Source organism: Chiloscyllium plagiosum, chromosome 1, assembly GCF_004010195.1.
Source record: "Chiloscyllium plagiosum isolate BGI_BamShark_2017 chromosome 1, ASM401019v2, whole genome shotgun sequence".
NCBI lineage: Eukaryota > Metazoa > Chordata > Chondrichthyes > Orectolobiformes > Hemiscylliidae > Chiloscyllium > Chiloscyllium plagiosum.
The window spans coordinates 120,548,837-120,574,120 of NC_057710.1; the positions used below are offsets into that span (position 1 = coordinate 120,548,837).

At 41.5% G+C, this 25,284-nt stretch overlaps 1 protein-coding gene across 5 annotated transcripts in view; it reads left to right on the top strand.

Moving 5' to 3' along the window:
• LOC122552612 (coiled-coil domain-containing protein 158-like) overlaps nucleotides 1–25,284 on the top strand; it is a 172,270-nt gene that overhangs the window by 27,119 nt on the left and 119,867 nt on the right. For all 5 annotated transcript variants that reach the window (XR_006312432.1, XM_043695369.1, XM_043695388.1 and 2 more), the window contains exons 5-7: nucleotides 12,285–12,481; nucleotides 17,787–17,896; nucleotides 18,919–19,246. Coding sequence is in view for 4 of the 5 variants with exons in the window: in XM_043695369.1 (XP_043551304.1) it covers nucleotides 12,285–12,481; nucleotides 17,787–17,896; nucleotides 18,919–19,246 (635 nt within the window). In the remaining variant the exon portion in view is untranslated. The remainder of the gene's footprint in view (nucleotides 1–12,284; nucleotides 12,482–17,786; nucleotides 17,897–18,918; nucleotides 19,247–25,284) is intronic.

Here is a 25,284-nt window from a genome sequence, read left to right on the forward strand (position 1 = left end):
TTCTTTTTCCACACATCTAAATCTTGTATAATCCTTCCTTAGGACTCTACATCCCTTGATAATACAGCTTAACAAAAATCACTCAGTTCTGCTCTTGTATAGCACATTTTTAATAAAAACAAAATGTTTGAAGTACCTCTCTATAGGTGACCGGATTAAACTCTAACCTATCTTCAAGAATATTACTCCTTCCTTACTTTAAGCATACTGTAACTCTGTAGATGTCCATTTATGAGACGTGACTGAAACCTTGATCAGACAAAGAGTTCTCAGCTGCTTTCTTACAACAGACAAATTGATGGAATGATTTAGAGTTATGGAGTAGGACCAAAGTAGTTGAATTACCCACTTGCCACGGTAAAACAGAATGAGATGGAAATTTACTGAAGATCAAATGAGGGGGAGAAGCTGTAATCAGATGTAATGCTATTGCAGTTGAGTAAAGGTAACTACTAAGACATAAGGGTGGAGCTGCCAGAATTGGAAGGGTACCCTAGCAGGGAAAGGTGTTGGAGCAGCTATGGCAGGGATTTCTGGGAGTAATTGGAAGGCAGAAGGAAGAGGAAACACACTAAGGGGAGAATGTGGCAACTATAGTTAACGAGAGAAGTCAGGGCCAGCATAAAAACAAATGATGTAACGTGCACTGTGGTGAAGATTATTGGGAAACCAGAAGTTTAGGGAGACTTTAAAATCCAGCAGAGGACAACTAAAAAGTAAATCGGGGAGGAATGAAACAGAATAGTAAGCTAACTAGTAATAGAAAAGAAGGTTGCAAGAGTTTTTATAGATATTTAAAAGATGAGAGAGAAGTGAGGCTAGAGTGGACATTGAAATGCTGGAAAATTAGGCTAATGAGTACTAATGGGGAGCAAAGAAATGGCAGAGATACTTTGTATCAGTTTTCATAGTAGAAGACACCAGTAGTACACCAGAGAGTTGGGAGCAGATGTGAGTGTCGAGGCCATCACTAAGGAGAAGGTATTGGAGAAGCTGTGGATAAATCACCCAAACCAGATGGATTACACCTCAATGTTCTGAAATAAATAGCTGAGGCATTAGTGGTGATCTTTCACTGATCACTGGAATTGGGGAGGGTCCCAGATGACTGATAAATGGCTAATGTAATACCCCTGTTCAAGAAGGGAGGAAGGCAGAAGGCAGGAAACAATACCCAGGTTTGCCTGACCTTGGTCATTGATTAGATTTTAGAATCCATTAAGGGTGAGATTGCAGAGTATTGGAAGAGCATGGTAAAATAGGGCTGAGTCAGCACAGCTTTGTCAAAGGGAGGCCATGCTTGACAAATCTGTTAAAAATTCTTTGAGGAGATAACGAGCATGCTAGACAAAGGAAAGCCAATGGATGTGAGCTATTTGGATTTGCAGAAGGAGTCTAACAAGGTGCTGCGCAGGTGGCCTATAAATAACACAAGACCATGTTGTCAGGGGTATGGTAGTGGCATGGATAAAGAATTGGCTGATTGGCAGAAGGCAGAGAGTGGGGACAAAGATGATGTTTTTCAGGATGGCAGCTGGTGACTAGCTGAATTCCACAGGGCATTTGTGTTGGGGCCAGAATTGTTCATGCTATACATTAACGATCTGGACAAAGGAATTGAGAGCAATGTTGCTAAGTTTGTAGATAACACAAAGTTAGATATGGGGACAGGTAGTGTTGGGAAAGCAGGGAGCTGCAGAAGAGGCTGGGGAGGCGAGCAGAATGGGTAAAGAAGTGGCTGATGGAATACCTGTGAGAGAGAGATTATGCACTTTGCTAGGGCGAACAGAGGCATAAACTAATTTCTAAACAGTGAAAGGCTCTGAATATCTGAAGCACAAAGGGACTGAGGAGTCCTAGTTCAGAATCCTCTTAAGGTTAACATGCAGGTTGACTTGGCAGTTAGGAAGGCAAATGCAATGTTAGTATTCATTTCAAGAGAGCTAGAATATAAGAGCCAAGATGTGCTGCTGAGACTGTATAATGCTCTGGTCAGACTGCATTTGGAATTTATAAGTAGTTTTGGGTCCTGTATCTATGGAAGAATGTGCTGATGTTGGAAGGGAGCCATAGGAGTTTGCAATAATGATTCTGGAGATGAAGAGTTTGTTATGTGAGGGGTGTTTGAGGACTCTAGGTCTATATTCTGAGTTCAGAAGGGTGAGGAGGGGTGGGGGGAGATCTTATTGAAACCAATGTAATTTTGAGAGTCCAGTAGGAGAACCTAGAACTTGAGGGCATAGCCTCCAGTGAAGGAACAACCCATTTGGAACTGACATGAGGAATTTCTTCAGCCAAAGGGTGGTGACTCTGTGGAACTCATTGCTGCAGAGGACTGTGGAGGCCATGTTGTTGAGTGTATTTGAGAGCGAGCGGGAGAGAGATGATCACCTTTCCAATCAGGGACAAAGGTTACATGGAGAAGGTAGGAGAATGGGCTTTAAAAACGTGTCAGCCATGATCAAATAGCGGAGCTGACTTGATGGGCTGAATGGCCTGATTTTGCTCCTATAATATAATCTTATGTCCTGGCTACGTAAAGGAAAAAAAAATACAATGTTTCCCAATCAACAGCAAAGTTATTTAAGAAAATATTAATTGTCGTGAGGCAATATGGTCACCTAGTCATTATCTCCTAATGTTTGCCTCCTGACTTTATCACCATATTATTGGTAGTTGGTTAGCTCAGTTGGCTGAACAGCTGATTTGCAATGCGAAGTGATCTCAACAGTGAGAGTTCAATTTATGCACTGAGTGAGGTTAATGTGAATGTCCTGCCTTCTAAATCTCACCTGAGACACCAAATGCATAGTGACCCTCTGTTTAAAGTCACCACTAGTAATTTCTCTCTAGTGAAAGAAAACTATGGTGTGATGTGTATTTTATATACACACACACACACACACACACACACACACACAGTTGAGTTGCCAGAACTGGCCACTCCCCTTTCATTATACAAGTGTTTTTATTTAACTTGAAAGTGTTCTGCCTTAAGCAGTATCTGTTAGCTGTAAACAAATTGGCCCTAAAGCCCATCCAACCTCACACTTTTTGAAACCTGCATTGTTTACAACCTAACCTTGTTAAAGGAACAACTTCATCCCACTCTCTACCACACCATTCTCTGGAGAAGGGTACCGAGTTGGAAATTCTGCACCACTTAACTGGGAATCATGTGCCAATCATCATTCATCACTGTTCCACAAGTCTTCATTAAATGTATAAAATCCCAATTACACCCCCAAAACGACTAATTTGCCTGATCTACTGCTATTCAAGACAGAAGTAGTTCAAACAAGTTCATTAAACAAAAATAGCTCAATCGATTTATAATAAACAACTTGAACAAAAGAAGAGGGGATAAAAGGTGATGGGGATGTTGACAAGGGCTGTAAGCTTCAGTTTGCAAGACATGTATGCTTTTTCTCTCCGCTGCCCTTTAAAGCTTTTAATACCCTATCGTTCGACCAGAGGGCTGTCTTCAGATAGCATTTCCTTAATTCGTATGACTTGTCGTAACTCAGTTTTCATTTCTCTGCCTCACTGCTTCAAAGAGTGACATTGTATTGCACAGCTCAAAAATATCTTGCACTTGATCGTCAAGTTGTAAATATAATCTGATATTTAAATTATAGAGCAGTTCAGCTTCCGTTTCAGTTTATTGTCCCAGAAAAAGGAAAAAAAAAATGTTTTTATAATGGAGCTGTCACATACCTGGGAGAAAGTCAGAGTCACAGAGATGTACAGCATGGAAACAGACCCTTCGGTCCAACCTGTCCATGCCTACCAGATATCCCAAATCAATCTAGTCCCACCTGCCAGCACCAGGCCCATATCTCTCCAAACCCTTCCTATTCATATACCCATCCAAATGCCTCTTAAATGTTGCAATTGTACCAGCCTCTACCACATCCTCTGGCAGCTCATTCCATACACGCACCACCCTCTGCATGAAAACGTTGTCTCTAGGGTCTCTATTATATTTCCCCTCTTACCCTAAACCTATGCCCTCTAGTTCTGGACTCCCCGACCCCAGGGAAAAGACTTTGTCTATTTACCCTACCCATGCCACTCATAATTTTGTAAACCTCTATAAGGTCACCCCTCAGCCTCCAGGGTTTGTTAAAGATGTTCAAAGTCATGAGCTGGCCGGGGCCAAGATCTCTTTGTTCAGCAACACTCCCTAGGACCTTACCATTAAGTGTATAAGTCCTGCTAAGATTTGCTTTCCCAAAATGCAGCATCTCGCATTTATCGGAATTAAACTTCATCTGCCACTTCTCAGCCCATTGGCCCATCTGGTCAAGATCCTGTTGTAATCTGAGGTAACCTTCTTCACTGTCATTTACACCTCAAATTTTGGAGTAATCTGCAAACTTACTAAAGTGTTGTAATTGTTGCTCTCTGGGTTCCTTGCGTGGTACTGTAAATCACTCCACTGATGCTATTTAATTCATTATGATGTCAGGAATAGTGTTGCTTGGTGGTGATTACAAGGTGTGCACCAAATCGGTAGCGAGCAAGGGAAACTCAAAGTTATATTTCCAGAGTGACCGTAAAATTCCCTTGTTTAAACTGGGGCACGGCAGGTCTGACAGTACTTGCAATATTTAAACAGCCATCAGTTCCATGGTTTCTAAGTTTGTGTATGTCCGATACAGAAAAACAAAAATGGAGATTTGCTTAAGAATGGGAATGAAGATCAATCCCAATTTAAAACATCAGGATTAACAGGTGGAAAGCTAAAAGATCCCAAAAAAGAGTGGAGACATGAGAAGATCAATTCAGAATCCGATTAAAGTTTCTTATCTATTGATTAAAATCTATTGCATTTCAACAAAAGTTTACAGAATGAGTAGGTCACTCTGAACAGATGCAAGGAAAAGAGTTCAGATGGGGAGCGAGCAAACAATTGCTGAGTTGGTGATCTCATCCATCCATACAGCTTTCTCGAACTGTTTGTCTAGCAAATCTAAGACTTATAGTGACAAAGAGCTACTGAAGAATAGTTGAAAGTACAAAGCAATCTTTACAAGTCCTAAGTATAAATGTGACTATTGACACAATCACAAGAACACTCAAACCTAGCAAGACGCATCAAACGTGTGGCCTTCTGCCTGCATCAAGGAAGTACCCATCTTTCAATCAATTCTGAAAGCTATATTACAGGAAGAGGTCATTAGCAGTGAGAGTGCACAGCAGCAAAGGCTGATACAGCTACAAAGAGCCATATACTGACCTAAATGGAGCATATACATTGGGTATTCTGCCAGACATGAAATTATCGATAGATCAGAATCTGATTGTGCCTTTGGGTGTGAAGAGTAGCAAAGCCGTTTCACACTGTCAGTTGCCTGGAAAATTTTAAAGTGATCAGATCATGTGAAATGTTTGCAAAATCTTAAATGATCTAATCTTAAAAAATTGGGTGATTATTTGTTATTGGCTAAGATTGGCAAGGGACAAGTGCTGAAATACTATTGAGTTTCACCAAAACATAAACCACATATAAAACAGTGTCAAGTCATAATAGAAGCTACAGTGTAATTCGTTTTGCATGCCATGATTCACCAATTCCACACACAGGATCAACAAAGCTGGTGTACAACTACTATAATCCTACTAGATATAGCAGATGGTCCACATTGTAGATACTGCTGTACCAACAAGTGCAAATCTAATAGCATACCATGAACTAATGCTAGTAACAATTTATGGCATCAGTCAGACATCAGACTACAAATCAAGTTCATAAAGTTACCTATAAAGTCAATTCGTGGCTTAACTTTGAAATATTCCGAATGACTTGATAAAATTGCCAGTTGGAAGAAAGCTATAGTGTTGTACTTGGAGAATGCAAGCTCGTCCATTGGCCCCTCATGCAATTGCAGTGATCACTAAAAAGACTTTGAAGATTCAGCTAGGTGAGATGGATATATTAAGAGTGTACAGGAACACAACAACATCTGTTATGAAAATATGCACCTTTTGAGACTAAGTTGTGGTCCGTGATGCCTAAATGCCTAGCTTAGAACAGCTAGATCCACGATGCAAAACTCTTCTTGACGATTGCTACCAAGTATGGTTACTCGTCGAAACGTCTTGTTGAGCAGTCATGAGGCCTCACTACTTTCTGAACCTGATTTGGGCAATACTGTTTTCAATGTTTTACCTTCAAACTATATGTTGGCCAGGATGTCATGCTTGCTCACATATATTGCAATACATCTACTGTAATCAGGATTTATCTGGCTAGCCGATGATGTTGCTGTGATAGGAAAAACAAATCAAGAGCTTTATCATAATTTGCTTTTATTGAAGTATGCAGCACACTCTAGAGGATTGGTGTTCACCAGCCAGAATTGTCATAGATCAACTTTTTTTGTACTTTTTATTCCAACGTGGTCAGTGTGTACAAAAGCCAAGCAAACACCTAAAGATGAAGCCACTGTTCAAAGATGTCTAGGCCTGTTTAATTTCACCATCCGTTTCCAATTTTTCTGAAAATTGTTGTCAGGGAGCTATTGTAGAGATGTGCCATTCCAATAGCTCGTGAAGTACCAGAATGTCATCAAAGCATTGAAACAGTCACTATTAGAAGTATCAGTTCTGCAATTTTACAGTCATTGCAGGTAGATGCCTGACAGAAAGGCCTCAGATTATGCACTCTACTCAAAGACAAACCAAAATTACATTTGTTGCAAATGTGCTGTCAATAGTACAGCCCAATGACTCAAATATTGATCAGAAAAAGTCTGCTTTAGTTTTTGGAATTGTGTATTTTCATGCAAAAGATTTATGATAGAGACTGACCACAAGTGGCATCATGATTAAAAAGTCACTGGATGAGTAACCCTGAGCTCAGGTTAATTTCTGGTGACTTGGATATGAATCTCATTGTGGTCGATGGAGAAACTTTTCAGAATATGGAATAAAAGGCTGACCTATTGGCGACCATGTAACGACTCTCAATTAATATAAAAACCCTTTCTGGTTCACGTATGTCTTTGCCTAATATTGCCTAAGTATGACCCTAGGTCCCCAACAATTTTGTTGACTCTGAACTGCGGTCTGAGCATGTCACTCAGTTGTACCAAACTCCTTCAAAACCTAAACAAAGACATGAAACCAGATGGATGACCCAGCATCAACCCAGGCACTGTAAACCATGCCTGACTGCAAGGACAGCTCTTATGACACCACTTCCCTACCAACATCTCGGGCTTTGTGCGAACGTTGGGAGAGCTGTCCCAGAGAGTACTCGAGCAACAGGCTAACATCATGATATCCACGAAATCATACCTTAGATACAGATTCCCAGATGTCATCATTATCATCTTTGGTAATGTCCTGTCCCATCAGCAGGACAGACTCACCAGAGAGGTTGGAATGGGGTTGCCCTGAGAGTCATCAACATTGACATGGACCCCATGAAGTTCCATGGCATCAGGTCAAGGAAACCTCATGCTGATGAATCAATGTTGCTCCATGTTAAGCACACTTGGAGGGAGTACTGAGGGTGACGAGCACAAAGTAGTCTGTGTGGAGAACAATGGTACTATGTTATACAAGTGCTCGACTTCTGTCTTCACTTAGGAGGAATAGAATCTTGGGAGGGGGTCCTTGAGGTTCTTGAGCGGTTTGCCATAGGGAGTGAGGATGTTATAGCATGCTTAAAAGTGGACAGATCTCCAGGTCCAGATAAGTTCTATCCCAAACTGCTGTGGGAGATGAGGGAAGAAATTACAGCGTTCTGACCCAACCTTTTATTTTGTCTCTGGTCACATAAATACCAGGGGACTGGAGGACAGCTAACATGGTTTCACTTTTCAAGAAGAATAGTAGAGATAAACCAGGGAATTACAGACCAGTGAGTCTGAGTTGGGGACATCAGAGTTGGGGAAACTTTTGGAGAAAATTCTGAAGGAGAGAATTAATCTCTACTTGACAAGGCAACGTTTGATTGGATAGTTAGCATAACTTTGTCAGTGGGAGGCCATGCCTAATAAATTTGATTGTGTTTTTTTTTGAGGAGATAATTAGATGTGTAGATGAGAATAGTTTAATTAATGTAGTTTATATGGATTTCAGCCAAGCCTTTGTTAAGGTCCTACAGGGGAGACTGTCAGTGAAGGTGAAGCCATATGGGATCCAGGATAACTTGGCAAAATGGATCAAAAATTGGCTTTGTGGTAGGAGACAGGGTGATGATAGAAACCTGTTCATGTGACTAGAGACTGGTGTCTATTAGCATACCACAGAGATCAGGGCCATGCCCATTATTGTTTGTGATATTCATTAGACTAGACCAGCCATATAAATGCTGGGGCCATGAGAGTAGGTTAGAAGCTAGGAACTTTGCTGCAACTAACTCAGCTCCTGTCTCCCCAAAGCCTGTCCACCATCTGCAAGGCACTAGTCAGCATTGTGATGGAAACCTCTCTACTTGTCTGGGTGAGTGCAGCTCCAACAACATTCTAGAAGCTAACACCATCCACAAGAAAGCAGACTGTTAGATTGGCACTCAGTAAGCCACCTTCAAAATTCATTCTCTCCACCATTGAGACAAACAGTGGCAGTAATGTGAACTATCTACAAGATACACTGCATAATTCATTAAGGTCCTTTTGATAGTATCTTCCAAACCTGTAACTGTAACTGTACCACCTTAAAGAACAAAGGCAACAGATCACCATCTGCAGGTTCCAAGTCTCTCACTACCCTGACTTGGAACTATATCATCATTCCTTCAGTGTTGTTGTATCAAAATCCTCGAACTCCCTTCCTAACAGTGTCCCCACACCCAAAGGACTACAGCAGTGCATCATGACAGTTTATTAGCATCATCTCCTTGGCGTTTCAGAATCGACAATAAATGCTGCCCCAGCCAACCACATCCACATCCTACATATGAATAAAAAGATGATTTGCCAAAAACCCTTGACGACCAAATTCACTGCCAAGATTGCAGTCATTTCCAGATAAAGATCGAAGGTTATGTTTGTGAAATTAAATCCAAGCTAGTAATCTGATGCTCACATCAAACGCAATGAGGTTACCTAACTTGGTCAGAACAGAAGCTATACCCTTAGTTTATAACATCAAAGGTGTTGTCCAAATTGATCTGATACAAACATCAGCTCCAAGGTGAAATAGAAAAAGATTCCACACGACAGAAGCTATGAAAAAACATTGTTGTAGGTGGTCTGATTCAATTCAGCACATCTTTGCACTCATGTGCATGGATTGAGTTCAGCTTTTGGTATGAGTTAAGCTTTTCTATGGAGTATTCTTTAAAGAAAGATAGGTCAGCATACCAGCTCCTTAGCAACTTGATATTCTTCAACAACTACATCATGTACATATGGGCATAGATTGAATGAGAAGACTCCTAAAAGAGGCAGTATATTTGCTAAGTATCAGCAGTAACGTTGTCATTTTGTTAAGAACTCTGAGCCATATGAAGAGCTTATGCCAAGTCAATACACAGAGGTATTGATACCACAAAGTCTTTGCCTGTCCTTGGTCTAACATTGTTTTCAATGTATTACATGTATATCTAAATTACTACTTTATCAACATTGAATATTTTACCAAGTACACTGTCATTTGTTAATTGCACAATATGTCAAGCCTAACTATCATGTACACTCTAAGCCCTTTTTTAAATTTATTTGACACCTGCATTGAGGACATTCTAGGAGATGTGAGAGAAATGGATTATCAGTTGTACTACTACTACTACTTTAGATTATTCCAGGTTCTCAATGGTCGAGCTGAATGCATGATTCACAGAATTAAAAATCTAGTCCTCAAATGTAGATAGGCTAAGAAAGGACTGGACGTTCCAATGTTATATTTGAAAGCAACACTCAATGTAATTTTTCCATTTGCTCATGTTTGGCAGACCAGTGCGCACCAATTTGTCGACCCATGTCTGAATTTCACTTTTTGAAACTCAAGAACATCTTGTAAACCTGCAAGAGCAGATGACCAGCATGATAAATAGGGGAGTATAGAATCACTGAAATTATGTGGATCAACAAAGTCTGTTGAGAGTTCCACAGAATGTGCACGGCAACCAACCAAGGTGATAAGAATGTGTTCAGAGCTGAGGTCCTTTTGAGTCCACACGCATGGTGGTGTAACTGGTGAAACAAAACCTAGAACAAATCAAGTCAGTTTCAATTTCCCATGGCCTTCCAATCCTTTTACATCATGTACCAGATCCCAAATGCAAATAGGAATGACAAACAGTATCATCACAATGACTAGTGACAGTTAATCAACGATACCTCCAAGCAAAGTCACCATTGGGATTTGGATGTTTCAGCAAATAACCTAAACATCATAGAGACTCCGATTCATAGACTCAGTCCACCTATTTACAATAACAATTTTTTTTTGGAATGCAAATAGGTATTGTTTGTACACCTTGCTGTTAAGACAGTTCATTTTTTAGAATTCCAAGTGCTGTGTGTGTACAATCTCGTGACCCTGTCTGGCAGTTAATCTGCTTTAACCCTGCAAGCTTCACACACAAATTAGTTGATTTGCTCTGATGTCTGCTTAATAACTTCATATCGAACAGATGATTAACTGGCAGCCATATTAATAAAGCTTTTTCAATATCTGCAATGCACAGTTAAAAACTTGTCACTTGTGTGGATGAGGGCAATGTTCATCATGGTTCAGGACAGTGGAATATGTTTGATTAATGTCCTGCCACAGGACTTAGTGATCTACTCATCTCATCATTGAAATACTGTAGTTCTAGTTCATGCAATTTATAAAATACATGCAGCAACTGTTAGTTTCTAACAACAGTTTCAAGCCCTGTGACTTGACCATTGAGCAAAACAAAGGCTTCAAGTACCTTCAAGTACCATTAGTGACTTCTGTCCACCTTTACATCTCAGTCCTTGTTTCTTGGCCAGTAGAACTTGACATTCTATCCAAGTTACAATCTGGTTGGAGCATTATATGGTCGAAATAAGAATTTTTTGGGATCAATATTCTGCTATTATCATTATGCTGCCAGTGTCTTGAGTGGAATGAGCTCATGGGTTGGAGGATAATTCTGTATATTCTTTGTCCTGCTAGAGCCTCAAGACTTGTTTTTGCAGTTTCTCTTCCCGTCGATTTATTGAGGGCAACACGTTTATGGCTTTGAGCAATCCACTATATATACTGTTGGGGGATGCAGAGTAGGCCTTCCCAAAGTTTGAAATTTTTGGGCCGCAAGCAACAAGTCATGGCTGATGATCCACTGCTCCTCTTTATTCCTATATGTCATTGACATTTAGAAATCTGTCAAAGTCTATTTTTAATGCACACAATGACCGAGCATCCTAAGCCCTCTAGTGAGGAGAATTTCAAGATTCACGAAAGGCTGAGTAAAATGATTTCACATTGGTTCTAAGTGGCTTTCTCCTTATTTTGTAATTATGGTTCTAGTTGCAGACTCCCCATCCAGTCAAATCTTACCTGCATCTACACTGGCTATACCTCTAAGTGTTTTGTCGGTTTCAGTGAGATCAGTTTTCATTCTTCAAAACTCAAGAGAATACAAGCCCAGTTACCCCAATATCTCTACATAGATTCTCATTTCTATCTTACTTTCTCTTCTGCTGTCTCTCACTGTCTCTATTTGCTATCTCTCTGTTCCTCTTGTTCTTCTCACTACCTTTCTCTCATTCTTGTTTGTTCTCTTATTTCTGTTTGTTCGTGCTTGCTCATGCTCTCTCATGCTCTCACACTCTCTCTCCCTCTCCTGCTTCTCAGCATAGCTATACCAGAAGCCTAACTCTCTGCTAGGAACCTTCAGTTAACAAGAGGTTTAACCTTGTTTAGTCAATATACCGAATTTCAAATTAACTTTGCTAGAAGCTAAAACACTCTCAATGTATTCACCCCTATAATGAACTCATTCTTAATCCTATCAGTTTGTTTATGTTCATGCAATTTGTTCGATCATCATTAACTAGAAGCCAAGTCCTTGACCCAAACTCGACTCCAATTTCTTAAAGGAACCAGCGTGCCAACAAAAAATTAAAGTTTTCTTTGTGGAAGACACAGGTCTTTCAGTGGTATGGACAGATTCGACAGGAGTGTGGACTTGGCAGTTCTCTAACTTCACTTTACATTCTATGATTCTTCTTGCGATCGAAGCATAAGACTGTGCTTTGCTGTTGTTATCATTTCTAAAGAATTATATTCTTCAATAATAAGTAATATGACCTCTATTAATTTTATTCAAGCATTTTAAATTTTTGTTTCAGGTTCTTTTACAACAAGCTTCACAAATGTGAAATCTCCTTTGCGTAGTTCAATGCTTCAGGCTTCTATCTCAAAAGCCCATCGTAACAAATCACCACAGACTACTAAATATGACCTGGATTTGGTTGTATCCAGAAAGAACCCCCTGTTCTCTGGACCGCCATGTGTGGAGAGGTCAATGGATGACTGTGCACACGAGGTAAACAATTTGTATAAGTGATCAAGTGAAATAAAATGCTTACTGAAAAGCAGTCCCTGGGTTGTGAATGGGTTCTGTTCTTAAGATCATTCGCAAGTTGATTTGTACATAAGTCGGAACACAATGCAGTACTATATAAAATAACCATTCATAAGAATATGGAAATGATCGTGCATTGGATCTTTACAATAAATATTACAGGACGAGTGGGTATGAATGTTCATACTTTGGACATTAGTAAGCTGGGGATACCTTGTATTTAAAATATATATCTCATTTCAATTTCCTTTCCATTTCATGTTAGAAAGTAATACTCTTGAGCTGGCCACTAGAAGGCATCTTGTAGATTTATAAAAGATGTATATTCCTTTACAGTCAAAATAATGAACTCCATACAAGAAAAATTGCAATTATGGAACCTAAATCATCTTCCTTCTGTGACATTTAGATAATTGTTTCAACCTTTATTTATAATTATTACCTCAGCAATTGGTTACAGCAATCAAACTAAGTCAGTAACTCAATTGTGTCATTGGTAGTTCAGTACTACAGCATATTTCAGTACTGCTTCATTTCTCCAATATCAGTATCCTGGAATTACATATTCTGTGCATTGTGGAAGCAGCATTAAATCAAATATTTCAGTATATTGAGAATGCCTTTCACCATGATCTTAGGAATCACAAACTACAAATGTGAAGTTAAATGTAACCTTAGCAACATCACCCATGTTCAGGAACCAGTTATTTTTATTCACTCATAGGATGTGGGTATCACCAGCACATTTGCTTCTGTGACCCAACTCTAATTATCCTTGAAACTGTGGTAATGAGTCACTTTCTTGAAATGTTTCAGTCCCTGTGATGAAGATAGTTCATTAAGTATGATATTCCAGAATTTTAAACCTCTGACAGTTAAGAAATTATAATAAATTTCCAAGTCAGTATGGTCTATAACTTGGAAAGAAACGGCACATGGCTGCTGTTCCTGTTCTAGCCAGGTTGGTGGATCTAATGGTTTCGAAGGTGTCATTGAAGGAGCCTTGGAGAGTTGCTGCAAAATAGTTTTAAATAGTATGCTCCATTAACATGGAGGCAATCACACTTCAGTTGGTATTTGGTGTCAATCAACTGGGCCATTTTAACCTTGTTAGTTTTACTTCTTGAATATTTTCAGGGCTGCAGTCATCCAGGCAAGTAGGCAGTATTCCATTTAATCCCGAGCTCTCTTGTAGATGGTGAAAGGCTTATGAAAAGTCCGGGGGTGAGTTCGTTGCCACAGAATTCAAATCTCTGACCTGCTCCGATAGCCAGAGGCCCTCATATTCTTTAAAATAGAGAGAAATTCAGACTTTACAAAAATTGTGTTGGAACTATGACTCTGAATGTCATGCCCCAGAACCAGCTCCTTTCATTTTTGCTGGATTGGGAGGGTGGGGGTGATTAGTGGGCTTGGGCTTGGAGTTGGGAACAGGGTCAGCTTGTACTTTGCACATCGGTGGGTCACAGAGGCAATGTCTAAATTAAAATCGGATCCAGTTTCTATATGTGGAATTTCCAAAATACATTGTGTGGAATTTTACTTTTCAAGCCAAAGTCTAAAGCTCCTGGAGTACTTTGGAGAAATAGGGTATCCTTTCAGAGAGTGGACCACCTTTTTGTGTGGGTCCAGCAACAACTTGGGAGTGTCGAGGTACTTTTCTTACCTGGTTAGAAGTAGACACCAGTATTTGTAAAAAGTTATTAAATTCAATTGAACTGTTAAGGGAACTGTTGAGCAAAGTGTCAGGTGGCTTCAGTCTCATGGACTTCAAATTTTTGAGAAGACTGCATGTAGTTTAATAAAATCAATCAGTGCTTGTTGTTTCACTCTGTCTGTTGATATTAACCTGAGGGCTATCATTAAAGGAATTATGCTACATGATTGATTTCACAATCTACCATTAAAATCTCTGAGGTGCCTGTCAATTCACAGGTTGACTACTTCAACTGCTTCTAAGATCCACAAGCCTGACTACCTCGGCCGACCCATCGTCTCAGCCTGCTCCTGCCCCACCGAATTCATCTCCACCTTCCTACCTACCTACCTTGATACTGTCCTATTCCCCCCTGGTCCAGGAACTCCCCATGTATGTTCGGAACACCACCCATGCCCTCCACCTCCTCCAAGACTTCCGTTTCCCCGGCCCCCAATGCCTCATCTTCACCATGGACATCCAGTCCCTCTACAACTCCATCCACTATGACTAGGGCCTCCAAGCCCTCTGTTTCTTCCTCTCCTGCCGTCTCCACCAGTACTGTTCCACTGACACTCTGATTTGTTTGGCTGAACTGGTCCTCATCCTCAACAATTTCTTCTTCGAATCCTCCCACTTCCTCCAGACGAAAGGGGTGGCCATTGGCACCCGCATGGGCCCCAGCTATGCCTGTCTCTTTTTCGGCAACGTAGAGCAGTCCATCTTCCAGAGTTACACCGGCACCGTTCTCCACCTTTTCCTCCCCTACATTGATGACTGCATCGGCACCACCTCGTGCTCCCACAAGGAGGTTGAAAAATTCATCAACTTTACCAACACATTCTACCCCGACCTTAAACAATCTCCATCAATGATGACCGACTCAATACTGACATTTTCTACTAACCCACCGACTCCCACAGCTACCTGGATTACACCTCCTCCCACCCTACCTCCTGCAAAAATGCTATGCCGCATTCCCAATTCCTCCGACTCCGCCACATCTGCTCCCAGGAGGACCAGTTCCAACACAGAACTACACCAGAAGGCCTCAATTTCCCCTCCCACATAGTTGAAGATGCCCTCCAACACATCTCATCCATGTCCCGTACCACCGCCCTTGAACCCCACCCTTCCAACTGAAACAAGGACCCCCCCGGTCCTCACCTTCCACCCTACCAACCTCTGCATAAATCGCATCATCCGCCGACATTTCTGTCACCTACAAATGGACCCCACCACCAGGGATATATTTCCCTCCGCACTCCTATCCGCTTTCCGCAAAGATCGTTCCATCAGTTACTACCTGATCAGTTCCACGCCCCCTAACAACCTACTCTCCCCTCCTGGCACCTTCCCCTGCCACCGCTGGAATTGCAAAACCGGCACTTACACCTCCCCCCTCACCTCAGTCCAAGGCCCAGAGGAGCCTTCCACATCTATCAAAATTTCACTTCCACTTCCACACATGTCATTTATCGTATCCGTTGCTACCGATGTGGTCTCCTCTACTTTGGGGAGACCGGATGCCTTCTTGCTTCGGAGAACATCTCCAGGACATCCGCATTAATCAATCCTCCCTGTGGCCGAACATTTCAACTCCCCCTCCCACTTTGCCGAGGATATGCAGGTCCTGGGTCTCCTCCATCGCCATTCCCTCACCATCCGACGCCTGGAGGAAGAATGCCTCTTCTTTTGCCTCAGAACACTTCAACCCCATGGCATCAATGTGGACTTCACCGGATTTCTCATTTCTCCTCCCCCCACCAGTTCCAATCTTCCAAGCTCAGCACTGTCCTCATGACCTGTTCCACTTGTCAATCTTCCTTCCCACATATCTGCTCCACCCTCTTCTCTGACCTATCACCTTTACCCCCATTTCCATGCACCTATTGCACTCTCAGCTACCTTCTCCCCAGTTCCACCCCCCTCCCATTTATCTCTCTACCCCTGAGGCTCCCAGCCTCATTCCTGATGAAGGGCTCCATCCTGAAACATCAATTTTCCTGCTCTTTGGATGCTGCCTCACCTGCTGTGCTTTTCCAGCACCACTCTAATCTTGACTCTAATCTCCAGCATCTGCAGTACCTACTTCCACCTCCTTCAACTGCTTATACAATCACTTGAAGCAAACCTATGAGTATTAATGTTTGACTTGATAAGGGGTCATGTTCTTGAAGGGAATTAAATGTATTAATTTTATTTAATCAATGAGATTATCCACTTTTAAATAGCAACTTGTCGATAGACACTTAAAAAGTTGATCTCATTTCATCTCAGCCTGGGTCTTACATCTGCCATGGGTGGATACTAGGGGAATTTCCATGGAGGACGTAAGGGCAAAGGATGGTGGGTGCAGGGTGTGAATTGTCACTAGGGCTCTAAAGGGTCATAGGTTGAGTGAAGGGATACAAATGATCCTAGTGGAGACTTACAAACACTCACAATCAAATTTATTGTTCTTAATTATTCTTTTACCAAAAACTTCAATGAAATAAAAGTATTTCACTCTGAAATAAAGCCTTATATGTCACTTGTCACTCTTCAGACCCTGTATGCATAAGCCATAGTCGGCAGGGCAGTTTGAGACAGTGGTTAATGAAGCATACAGTACCTTGGACTTTATTAATAAAGACATAGAGTACAAGAACAAGGCAATGCTGAAGTTATATAATACACCAGTTGGCTGAAGCAACTGTATGTCCATTCCCCAATGTCACACTTTGGAGAAAGTGCAGAAGAGGTTTACAAGGAGTTTCATTTATGAAGATGTATTTAGAAAGGTTGGTTATCCTTGGAGATGAGAAAGCTGAGTGAAGATATGACTGAAGTATTCGAAATCGTGAAAGATTGACAATGAGTAGTTTGAGAGAAACATTTCCCATTCATAACAGGATCGAGAAGGAGAGGGCACATATTTAAAGTAATTCGTAAAGAAGAAAAGAAAGTGACATGGGAAACAGCTTTTCTCATTCTGTGTGGGAACTGGAATGTACTTGTTAACCGTTTGATATGGTTCTATAAAAACATTGAAAAGGAGGTTAAATGGTCATTAATAAATTTGCAGAGTTGTGGGGAGAAGAGAAGAGAATGGCACTGGCTGAGTTGCTTATTTGGAGAAATGATGCAGACATGACAGGCTGACTGGCCTCCTTCTGTACTGTAATAATTCTGTGATATTATGACTTGTATATATTTGATGTTGATTATCATATACGACTAGCCAGCTGGTTTGCAATACAGGGTGATGCCAACTGCATGGGTTCAATTCCTACACCAGCTGAGGTTACTATGAAGGACTCTCCTTCTCAACCTTTCCCCTTGCCTGAGGCATGGTGACCCTCAGGTTAACTCACCACCAGTTGTCTCTCTCTTATGAGAGAGCAACTCTATAGTCTGGTAGGACTGTGACAATTTTAGGTAATAATTGTATACAAAATAAACAAACAATGTACCAAAATGAAATTCCATATGGACAATAAAATGTAATGAAATTCAATTGTGCTAAACTTTGAAAACTGTAGATAATTTTGTAGGCGATATCCTATCCATTTTTCTTTCTCTTTTCAGAGTCTTCAATATCATGAACAGCCAAGGTGTAATATTAGACAATCTGTGGTAGATTTGCAATGTAAATTACAGGAATTACAAGCAGAAAGAGATAACCTGATGAATCTGAGGTATGTGAGGAAATGTGGTGAATCCAGTATTTTCATATGATACAATTATCATGGCCTTAAATGTGAGTAATTTGAGCAGATTCTAGCTTACATTCCTAAAGATCAGCAGTTTGTCTTTTTTTTTAAGAGGTGCCTTGTACTTACGCAATGAATAAGCTCACTATCTTGACGGGATTGTTGAATTTGAAGTAACACAGTGATTTCTGGCTTATACAAACTGTTGTTTCTATTTTTGAAGAAATCTATCTGTTTCCACCCATTTCTCATGAAGACTATAATTACCTGTCAAGGTGTACCTTCATCTGTCTTACCTGCCTCTCCACTATATTGTCCAATCAGTCAGGGCCAACATGGAGTGGCATTTTCCATTGAATATTGCCTTTGTACACAGGAAGTCATTATGTGTGGGAAATTTGGCTGATTTTCATTTTTTTACCTAGCCCCCTCAGTTTCTTCTTTTTTTCAAATCTACTGAGGTCAGTGGTAGAATACGGAAGCAAGCTAGCTAAAACTCAATTCATTCAATAGACCAGGGATTACAGCTGGAGGATTCCTTCTGTGTGCAAACTAGATTGTGTATTTTATCCAAAGAGACAGACATTGTTTTGAAGAAAAATTGTAGTCCACGTATTCTTCATGATTCACTTTCGTCCATCGCTGCTGAACGCTTCCTGCATTGACATGCTGTTCCAGAGCGGAAACTCTGCTGACCTGTCAGATGATGTTGCTGTGATGTCCGAGACAAACCACCAGATTTTGTGCATTGTTGGCACTGGGAAACGTGTTGGCTGGTATTTTCCCTTGTTTACTCTGCTTCCCTGTTCTATGTTCCCAGTTGCATTTCTATTTTGATGCAAAAATTGTACTAGATTCTCCTAGATTGATTGAAAAATATTCAACTGGAGTTGTGAAAGCCAAAAATCATTTTCAATACATTGTAACAAAGTGCACATACAAGATGAGAATGAACAAAAACTTCCAATATCAACTGCTGAAATCTGTGAATGTGTGTTGTATTTCAGGTTTAAAGAAAGTCAGGACCAGGGAGAATTGATATGCAAGCTACACAACACAGTGCAAGACCTTGAAACAGTTAATCGAATGCAAGATGATACTGTTCGAGATGCAAACACTCAAATTGAGCAACTGAGGAAAAAGATACATATTTATGATGCTGTGCTAAACGATATCCATCAAGCACTGTTGCATTATGAGGAGCGCACTGGCAAGAAAATATATGAACACAAAAATCTCTCTTGCCTTCATTTCCAGAATATGGGCACAGCAGTGGATAAAATTCTGAGAGATGCAGATGCTGACATTTCCTACCTCAAAGGAAGACTTGGACCAGTAAGTGATTAGCAGATTTCATTAGACAATAATTTCTTGTCTGCTAGTTCATCGCTGGGGGCTGTGTTACAGGATGCTTCTGGAAAAATACCAGTTGTTGTGTGGACTGTTTGCTGATGCTGTTCTGTCATTAGGGAGGCCTGTCAAACATAGTGGCCTTTACCTTTGCTCCTCTGTGTCCCCCACCAAAGAAAACACCAATCTCCAGATGTGCTCTCACCAGTGCTCTGTATAAATGACATATAAATCTGCCTGATGAAGGGCTTTTGCCCCAAACATCGACTCTCCTGCTTCTCGGATGCTGCCTGACTTGCTGTGCTTTTCCAGCACCACACTCTCGACTCTGATCTCCAGCATCTGCAGTCCTCACTTTCTCCATATAAATCTGCCTATTTTTGTATTCAATTTCCTTCACAATAAATTATATCATATTACTTCTCTAATTACTTGCTGTATCTGCTTACTATTTGCAATTCTTGCACTAAGATTGCGGCAGTGATGTAGGCAGCTTTCAGGCTCCTGAGTCTGGGGCTCATCTGCTCCTTTCTTCTGTCCACATTTCTTTTTTTTCCTCTTTTTGCCTTCTCTCAAACATTTTATTTTGGCTTTTTTTTTTTTACCCTTTACCACATTCTTGAAGAGCTCTGTGGCATCATCAAGTGGCATTGGTGAGGTGGGCTCAGTATGCAATCATGGCAGCAATGGTAATGGCACTAGTGCGCCATTGTGGTGTCTGTGTTGACAAAGGAAAGCAGAGGTGTAGGCAGGCTGTGATGATGATGGGCCCAGCATGGGACTCATGGCAGTGGCAACAGTTGGTCCCAGGCCTATTGGCAAGGTGGAGGAGCCGCAGAGTACCAGCAACGGCAGTAGAGGAGATGATTGTATCCAAAGACTCTGGAGTCCATAACAAGAAAGAAATGTGATGATGAACTCTTTTGCTCTCTTTATGGCTTTATATTCTGAGTCTTGCTTTGTTTTCCAAGTTAGAAGATGGTGCTGGAGAGTGACAACAATAATCAACACCTTTCACTGTAATTGTAAAATGTGTGATGATAGATCAATCTAATCTAATCCAAATCACTCTGTATTACAGAGTTCTGCAATCTCTGACCAATAGATAATATATTTGTTAATTTTTCCTGCCAAAATGGGCTGTTTCATAATTTCCAAAGTGATACTCAACTGGCCACATCTTTGCACACCCACTTAACGTATCTATGACTTTTTGTAATCGCCTTATGGTCCTCTTTAAAATTTACTTTTTTGCCTTTGTGTCACCAGCAACTTTGGTCACCAAATATTCCTTCAAACAAATCATTTATATAAATTGTAAACAGTTGAGATCCAGATACTGGGTGCCTGTCACACACCATGCACTACATTTTGCCCACTTGAAGAAGACCCATGTATTCATGCTATCTTCTTGTCCAGCCACTTGTCTTTCCATGTCAATATGCTAATCCTACACCTACATGAGATTTTAACCTTTTCTCTGATGCTTTATTAGACATTTTGACAAAATATGATCGAGTTTGCCCATCTATTGTCAGATCAGGCTGGAACACAGCATGTTCTACTGGGTTGACCTCTGCTGAAACTACCCATTACTCCAGGGTGCGTATGTTACCCCTGGCTTCTGCTTCTTTTTACCAACCTTTCTCATGCCATCTCCATTCTCATCTTCACCTGCTCAGGGAAATCACCCATTTATTGCCTCTGCTGATTTCAGCTTTTTCCAGGTCAAACTTTAATTGCAGCATAGAAAAATTGATGCATGCATATCGAATTCAAGTATCCTTCAGTTTGGCTCATATACATACACAGACAAATAGCATCAAGAAGATGCTTTTTCACTCATCCATCCTTAATGAAAGAGTTATGCTATGGTCATAATTCTGTACAACATTCCTTCTATCATTTATTTACAAATCTAGTCGAACCACTCATTTCTTGTTTTAAAGAGGGCACCTCCACCCATGACCAAAACTTTTAGAACCTTGACCTAAATGGCCCACATCTGAGAAAAAGATTTCTCCAACAAGGGTTGATCTTGGCCTTGAGTTTCATTTGAAATTTCCATTTTGTCAGATGTGTCAGCCTGACTCTGACTGGATCTGTACTAGGTTTGGCCACAACTTGTAAGAGAGTAACTGCAGCGTAGATTGACAGTGGATGTCAGGACCATGCAGAGATCACAGGACACCTGATTCTGAGGCAATTATCCGAGAAATTGACCATTCTGATGGGCAACTTCCCTGAGCCTTGATCCTCTGAAAATGTCCCTTATTTGTGAAGAATTTGGAGAGTTGTGACCCACTTAACAGTCAGGAAATGTCAGAGTATTTTAAAAACCTGCTGTAGCTTCTAGGTAACTATTAATCTGAATCCCTGAATCACTACTGATCCCTTCAACGACACCTTGCAATTCAGACACCCCTCAGTCGATCTCCCTCTCTCTCCACTGCAAGTTCTGACATCTCTTTGTCACTGCTGCCCCAACGTTGGACCTCAACTCTCCAATTCCAGGAGCTAACCCCACGATCTGCCCTATCGACTTATCTGTGACCTAAACCACCTTACCCCACCAGGATGTACGTGCTCACCATCTGTTACCTTACCTGGAACCTTGTCCCCCTACGTCCTCCAAGCAATTCCTTCTTTAGACACTCTGTAAAATATAAACATTCTACCATCTCCCAATATACTTTTGGTAAATCCATTTTTTATCCAATGTGCTGTGTAGGTCAGCAACTTCCTGAATATTCTAACATTCAGCGAACAGGACATTCAAAGTTCATTGTTACATTCTATGTTGCTCAGAAACAAGGTTGGTTAGTTTTTAATAGATTTGTCATTGAGAGATCGCTCAAAACCATTCGACGATCACTGAACAATTGGTGTTTAGTCAGTTGATCAAAGTCAGTCAAAGCAGAAGGTTGCTACTTTTGGTGGTCAGTTAGATTTAGGAGCGGGGTAGATGCCCCATGCTGAAAAGATGCTACTGTAGCAGGCTTTGTGAAGTTAAGGCTCAGGAACAGCCCTGGGAATGGATAGGTGCAACTAAAGGGCAGGGTTAGCACTCAGGAAAGCTTTGGGAAATGTCCAGAACAAGTGGGTGCTTGGCAGAAGCCCTGGAAGGTGTTATTAAATCCATGCAGCTGAGAACTGGGTGGGGTTGGGGGGGGGGGGGGGAGACAGAAGCAGAATTGCTTGCAACTGAAAATGATTGGGGATTGGACAAAACCCAGAGTAAGTGCTGGCAGTCTGTAAAACAGTTGGAATTATGTCCTTGGATACATACTTGAGGGCTGTCTTGGGAATCCAATGGAACACCACCTTAGTGGGGAGAAACTGAACTGTAAGGACTTGTGAAGTTGTTGAGGCAGTCCTTAATAGATCTGCTTCCAAGGACATTCCAAGATTACATCCTTAAAAAATGGACATTTGTAATGCCTTATGAAGTTGACAAAGTTTTAAAGACATTTGATCACCCATAGTGTCACAGACCCACTCTAGGAAAAGTTGCTAAGAAATCCTTGGGATCTGTCTTGACGGCATTTGCAACTCAATGCACTCTGTGGGGTGTTTGACCACAGTTGCCCATATTTACAACATAGTCATTCAGGAAGGTATAGCAGAAGGTATGTATGTATATAGAATATTCTTTTACTATTTTAACTTTGTATAGAAAAGCTTGTTTGGTCAAAGTTGTGGAATGTTGTGGCTTAATTGGTGGTTCAGTGGTTAGCATTGCTGCCTCAGAGTGCCAGGGACTGGGTTCGATTCCAGCCTTGGGTAAGTTGGAGTTTGTACATTCTCCCTGTGTCTGCATGGGTTTTATAGAATCCTTACAATGCAGAAGCCGGCCATTCGGCCCATTGTGAAGTTAAGGCTCAGGAACAGCCCTGGGAATAGATAGGTGCAACTAAAGGGCAGGCTTAGCAGTCAGGAAAGCTTTGGGAAATGTCCAGAACAAGTGGGCGCTTGGCAGAAGCCCTGGAAGGTGTTATTAAATCCAACCACATGAAGACAATTCCACTCAGTCCCACCTCCCTATCCCTATTCCTGTAACCCTGCATTTCCCATTGTCAATCCACCTGACCTGCACATCTTTGGACAGTGGGAGGAAACCAGTGCACCCTGAGGAAACCCATGCAGACATGGGGAGAATGTGCAAACTCCATACAGACAATCCCTGGCAGTGTGAGGCAGCAATGCTAACCGCTGAATCACTGTGCCTCCTCCAGATGCTCAGATTTCCTCCCATAGTCCAAAGATATGCAGGTAGGGGATTTGGCAAGCTAAATTGCTCATAGTGTCCAGGGATGTGCAGGCTAAGCGGATTAGCCATGCTAAATATTGGGTTACAGGGATAGGGTATGGGGCTTGGTCTGGATGGGATCTCTTCAGACAATTGTTGCACAATCAACAGGTCGAATGGGCTCTATCTGTACAGTAGGAATTCAATATTTCTATTCTTGTTGCCTTAGCCAAGACACAGTAACTTTTTATTTACTATGTTCCCTGTGATTTTCCGGCTACTGTGCTGACTTCCACAGTGCACGCACAGGAGCATTTTCTGGAACTTGAGGTCAACATGTTGGCATGTGCAGAGCCATCAAGTAGTTGCTCAGCTTATTGGACAGGTAGCCCCTGCTATCCGAAAGTACAGTGTTCCCAGGAAACCTTTCATAAGCTGAAAATGGCATAAAGCAAAGGTGCAAAATTTATATGAGAAAAAGAATCGTCGTTTCTTGTCAAAGCGAAAATCCTCTTTGCATTCACGAAAACAAATACCAATGTAGTTCTTTCGTAAAAGGGAAATTATGTAAAGCGAATGTTTGAAAAGCGGGGGATACCTGTATCCTAAATTAATCTAGTTTCATTTGCCAGCATTTGGCCCAAATCCCTCTTGGGCGGTACAGTGGCTCAGTGGTTAGCACTGCTGCCTCACAGCGCCAGGGACCCACGTTCGATTCCCGCCTCAGGCAAATGTCTGTGTGGAGTTTGCGCATTCTCCCAGTGTCTGCGTGGATTTCCTCCGGGTGCTCCGGTTTCCTCCCACAATCCGAATATGTGCAGGTCAGGTGAATTGGTCATGTTAAATTGCCCATAGTGTTATGTGCATTAGTCAGGGGTAAATATAGGGTAAGGGGAAGGGTTTGGATGGGGTACGGAGGGTTGGTGTGGACTTGTTGAGCCAAATGGCCTGCTTCCATACAGTAGGGAACCTAATCTAATCTAATCTAAACCCTTCATATTCATGTACCAATCCAGATGCCATTTAAATGTTGTAACTGTACCAGCCTCCACCACTTCCTCTGGCAGCTCATTCCATACACGCATCACCCTCTGCTTGAAAAATGTTGCCCCTTAGGTCTCTTTTAAATCTTTCCCCTCTTACCTTAAACCTACGCCCTCTAATTTTGGACACCACCTACCCTGTGAAAAAAAACCTTGACTATTCATCCTATTCATGCCCCTTATGTTCCACAAGCTCTGAAAAGTCACCCCTCAGCCTCCAACTCTCCAGGGAAAATAGCCCCAGCCTATTCAGCCTCTCCCTATAGCTCAGACCCTCCAACTCTTGCAACATCCTTGTAAATCTTTACTTCATTCTTTCAAGTTTTACAACATCCTTCCTGTTGCAGGGAAACCAGAACTGAATGCAGTACTTCAACAGTGGCCCAACCAATGTCCTGTACATGACCTCCCAATTCCTGTACCGAATGCACTGACCAAGAAATTCAAGTTTACCAAATTTCGAACTCAGGTGAATTGGTCAGCACCGCCTTCCTAACCTGCAATCATCTTCCTGACCTCTCCGCCCTCACCCCACTCCGGCCTATCACCCTCACCTTGACCTCCCTCCACCTATCGCATTTCCAAAGCCCCTCCCCCAAGTCCCTACCTTTTATCTTAGCCTGCTGGACACACTTTCCTCATTCCTGAAGAAGGGCTTATGCCCGAAACGTCGATTCTCCTGTTCTTTGGATGCTGCCTGACCTGCTGCACTTTTCCAGCAACACATTTTC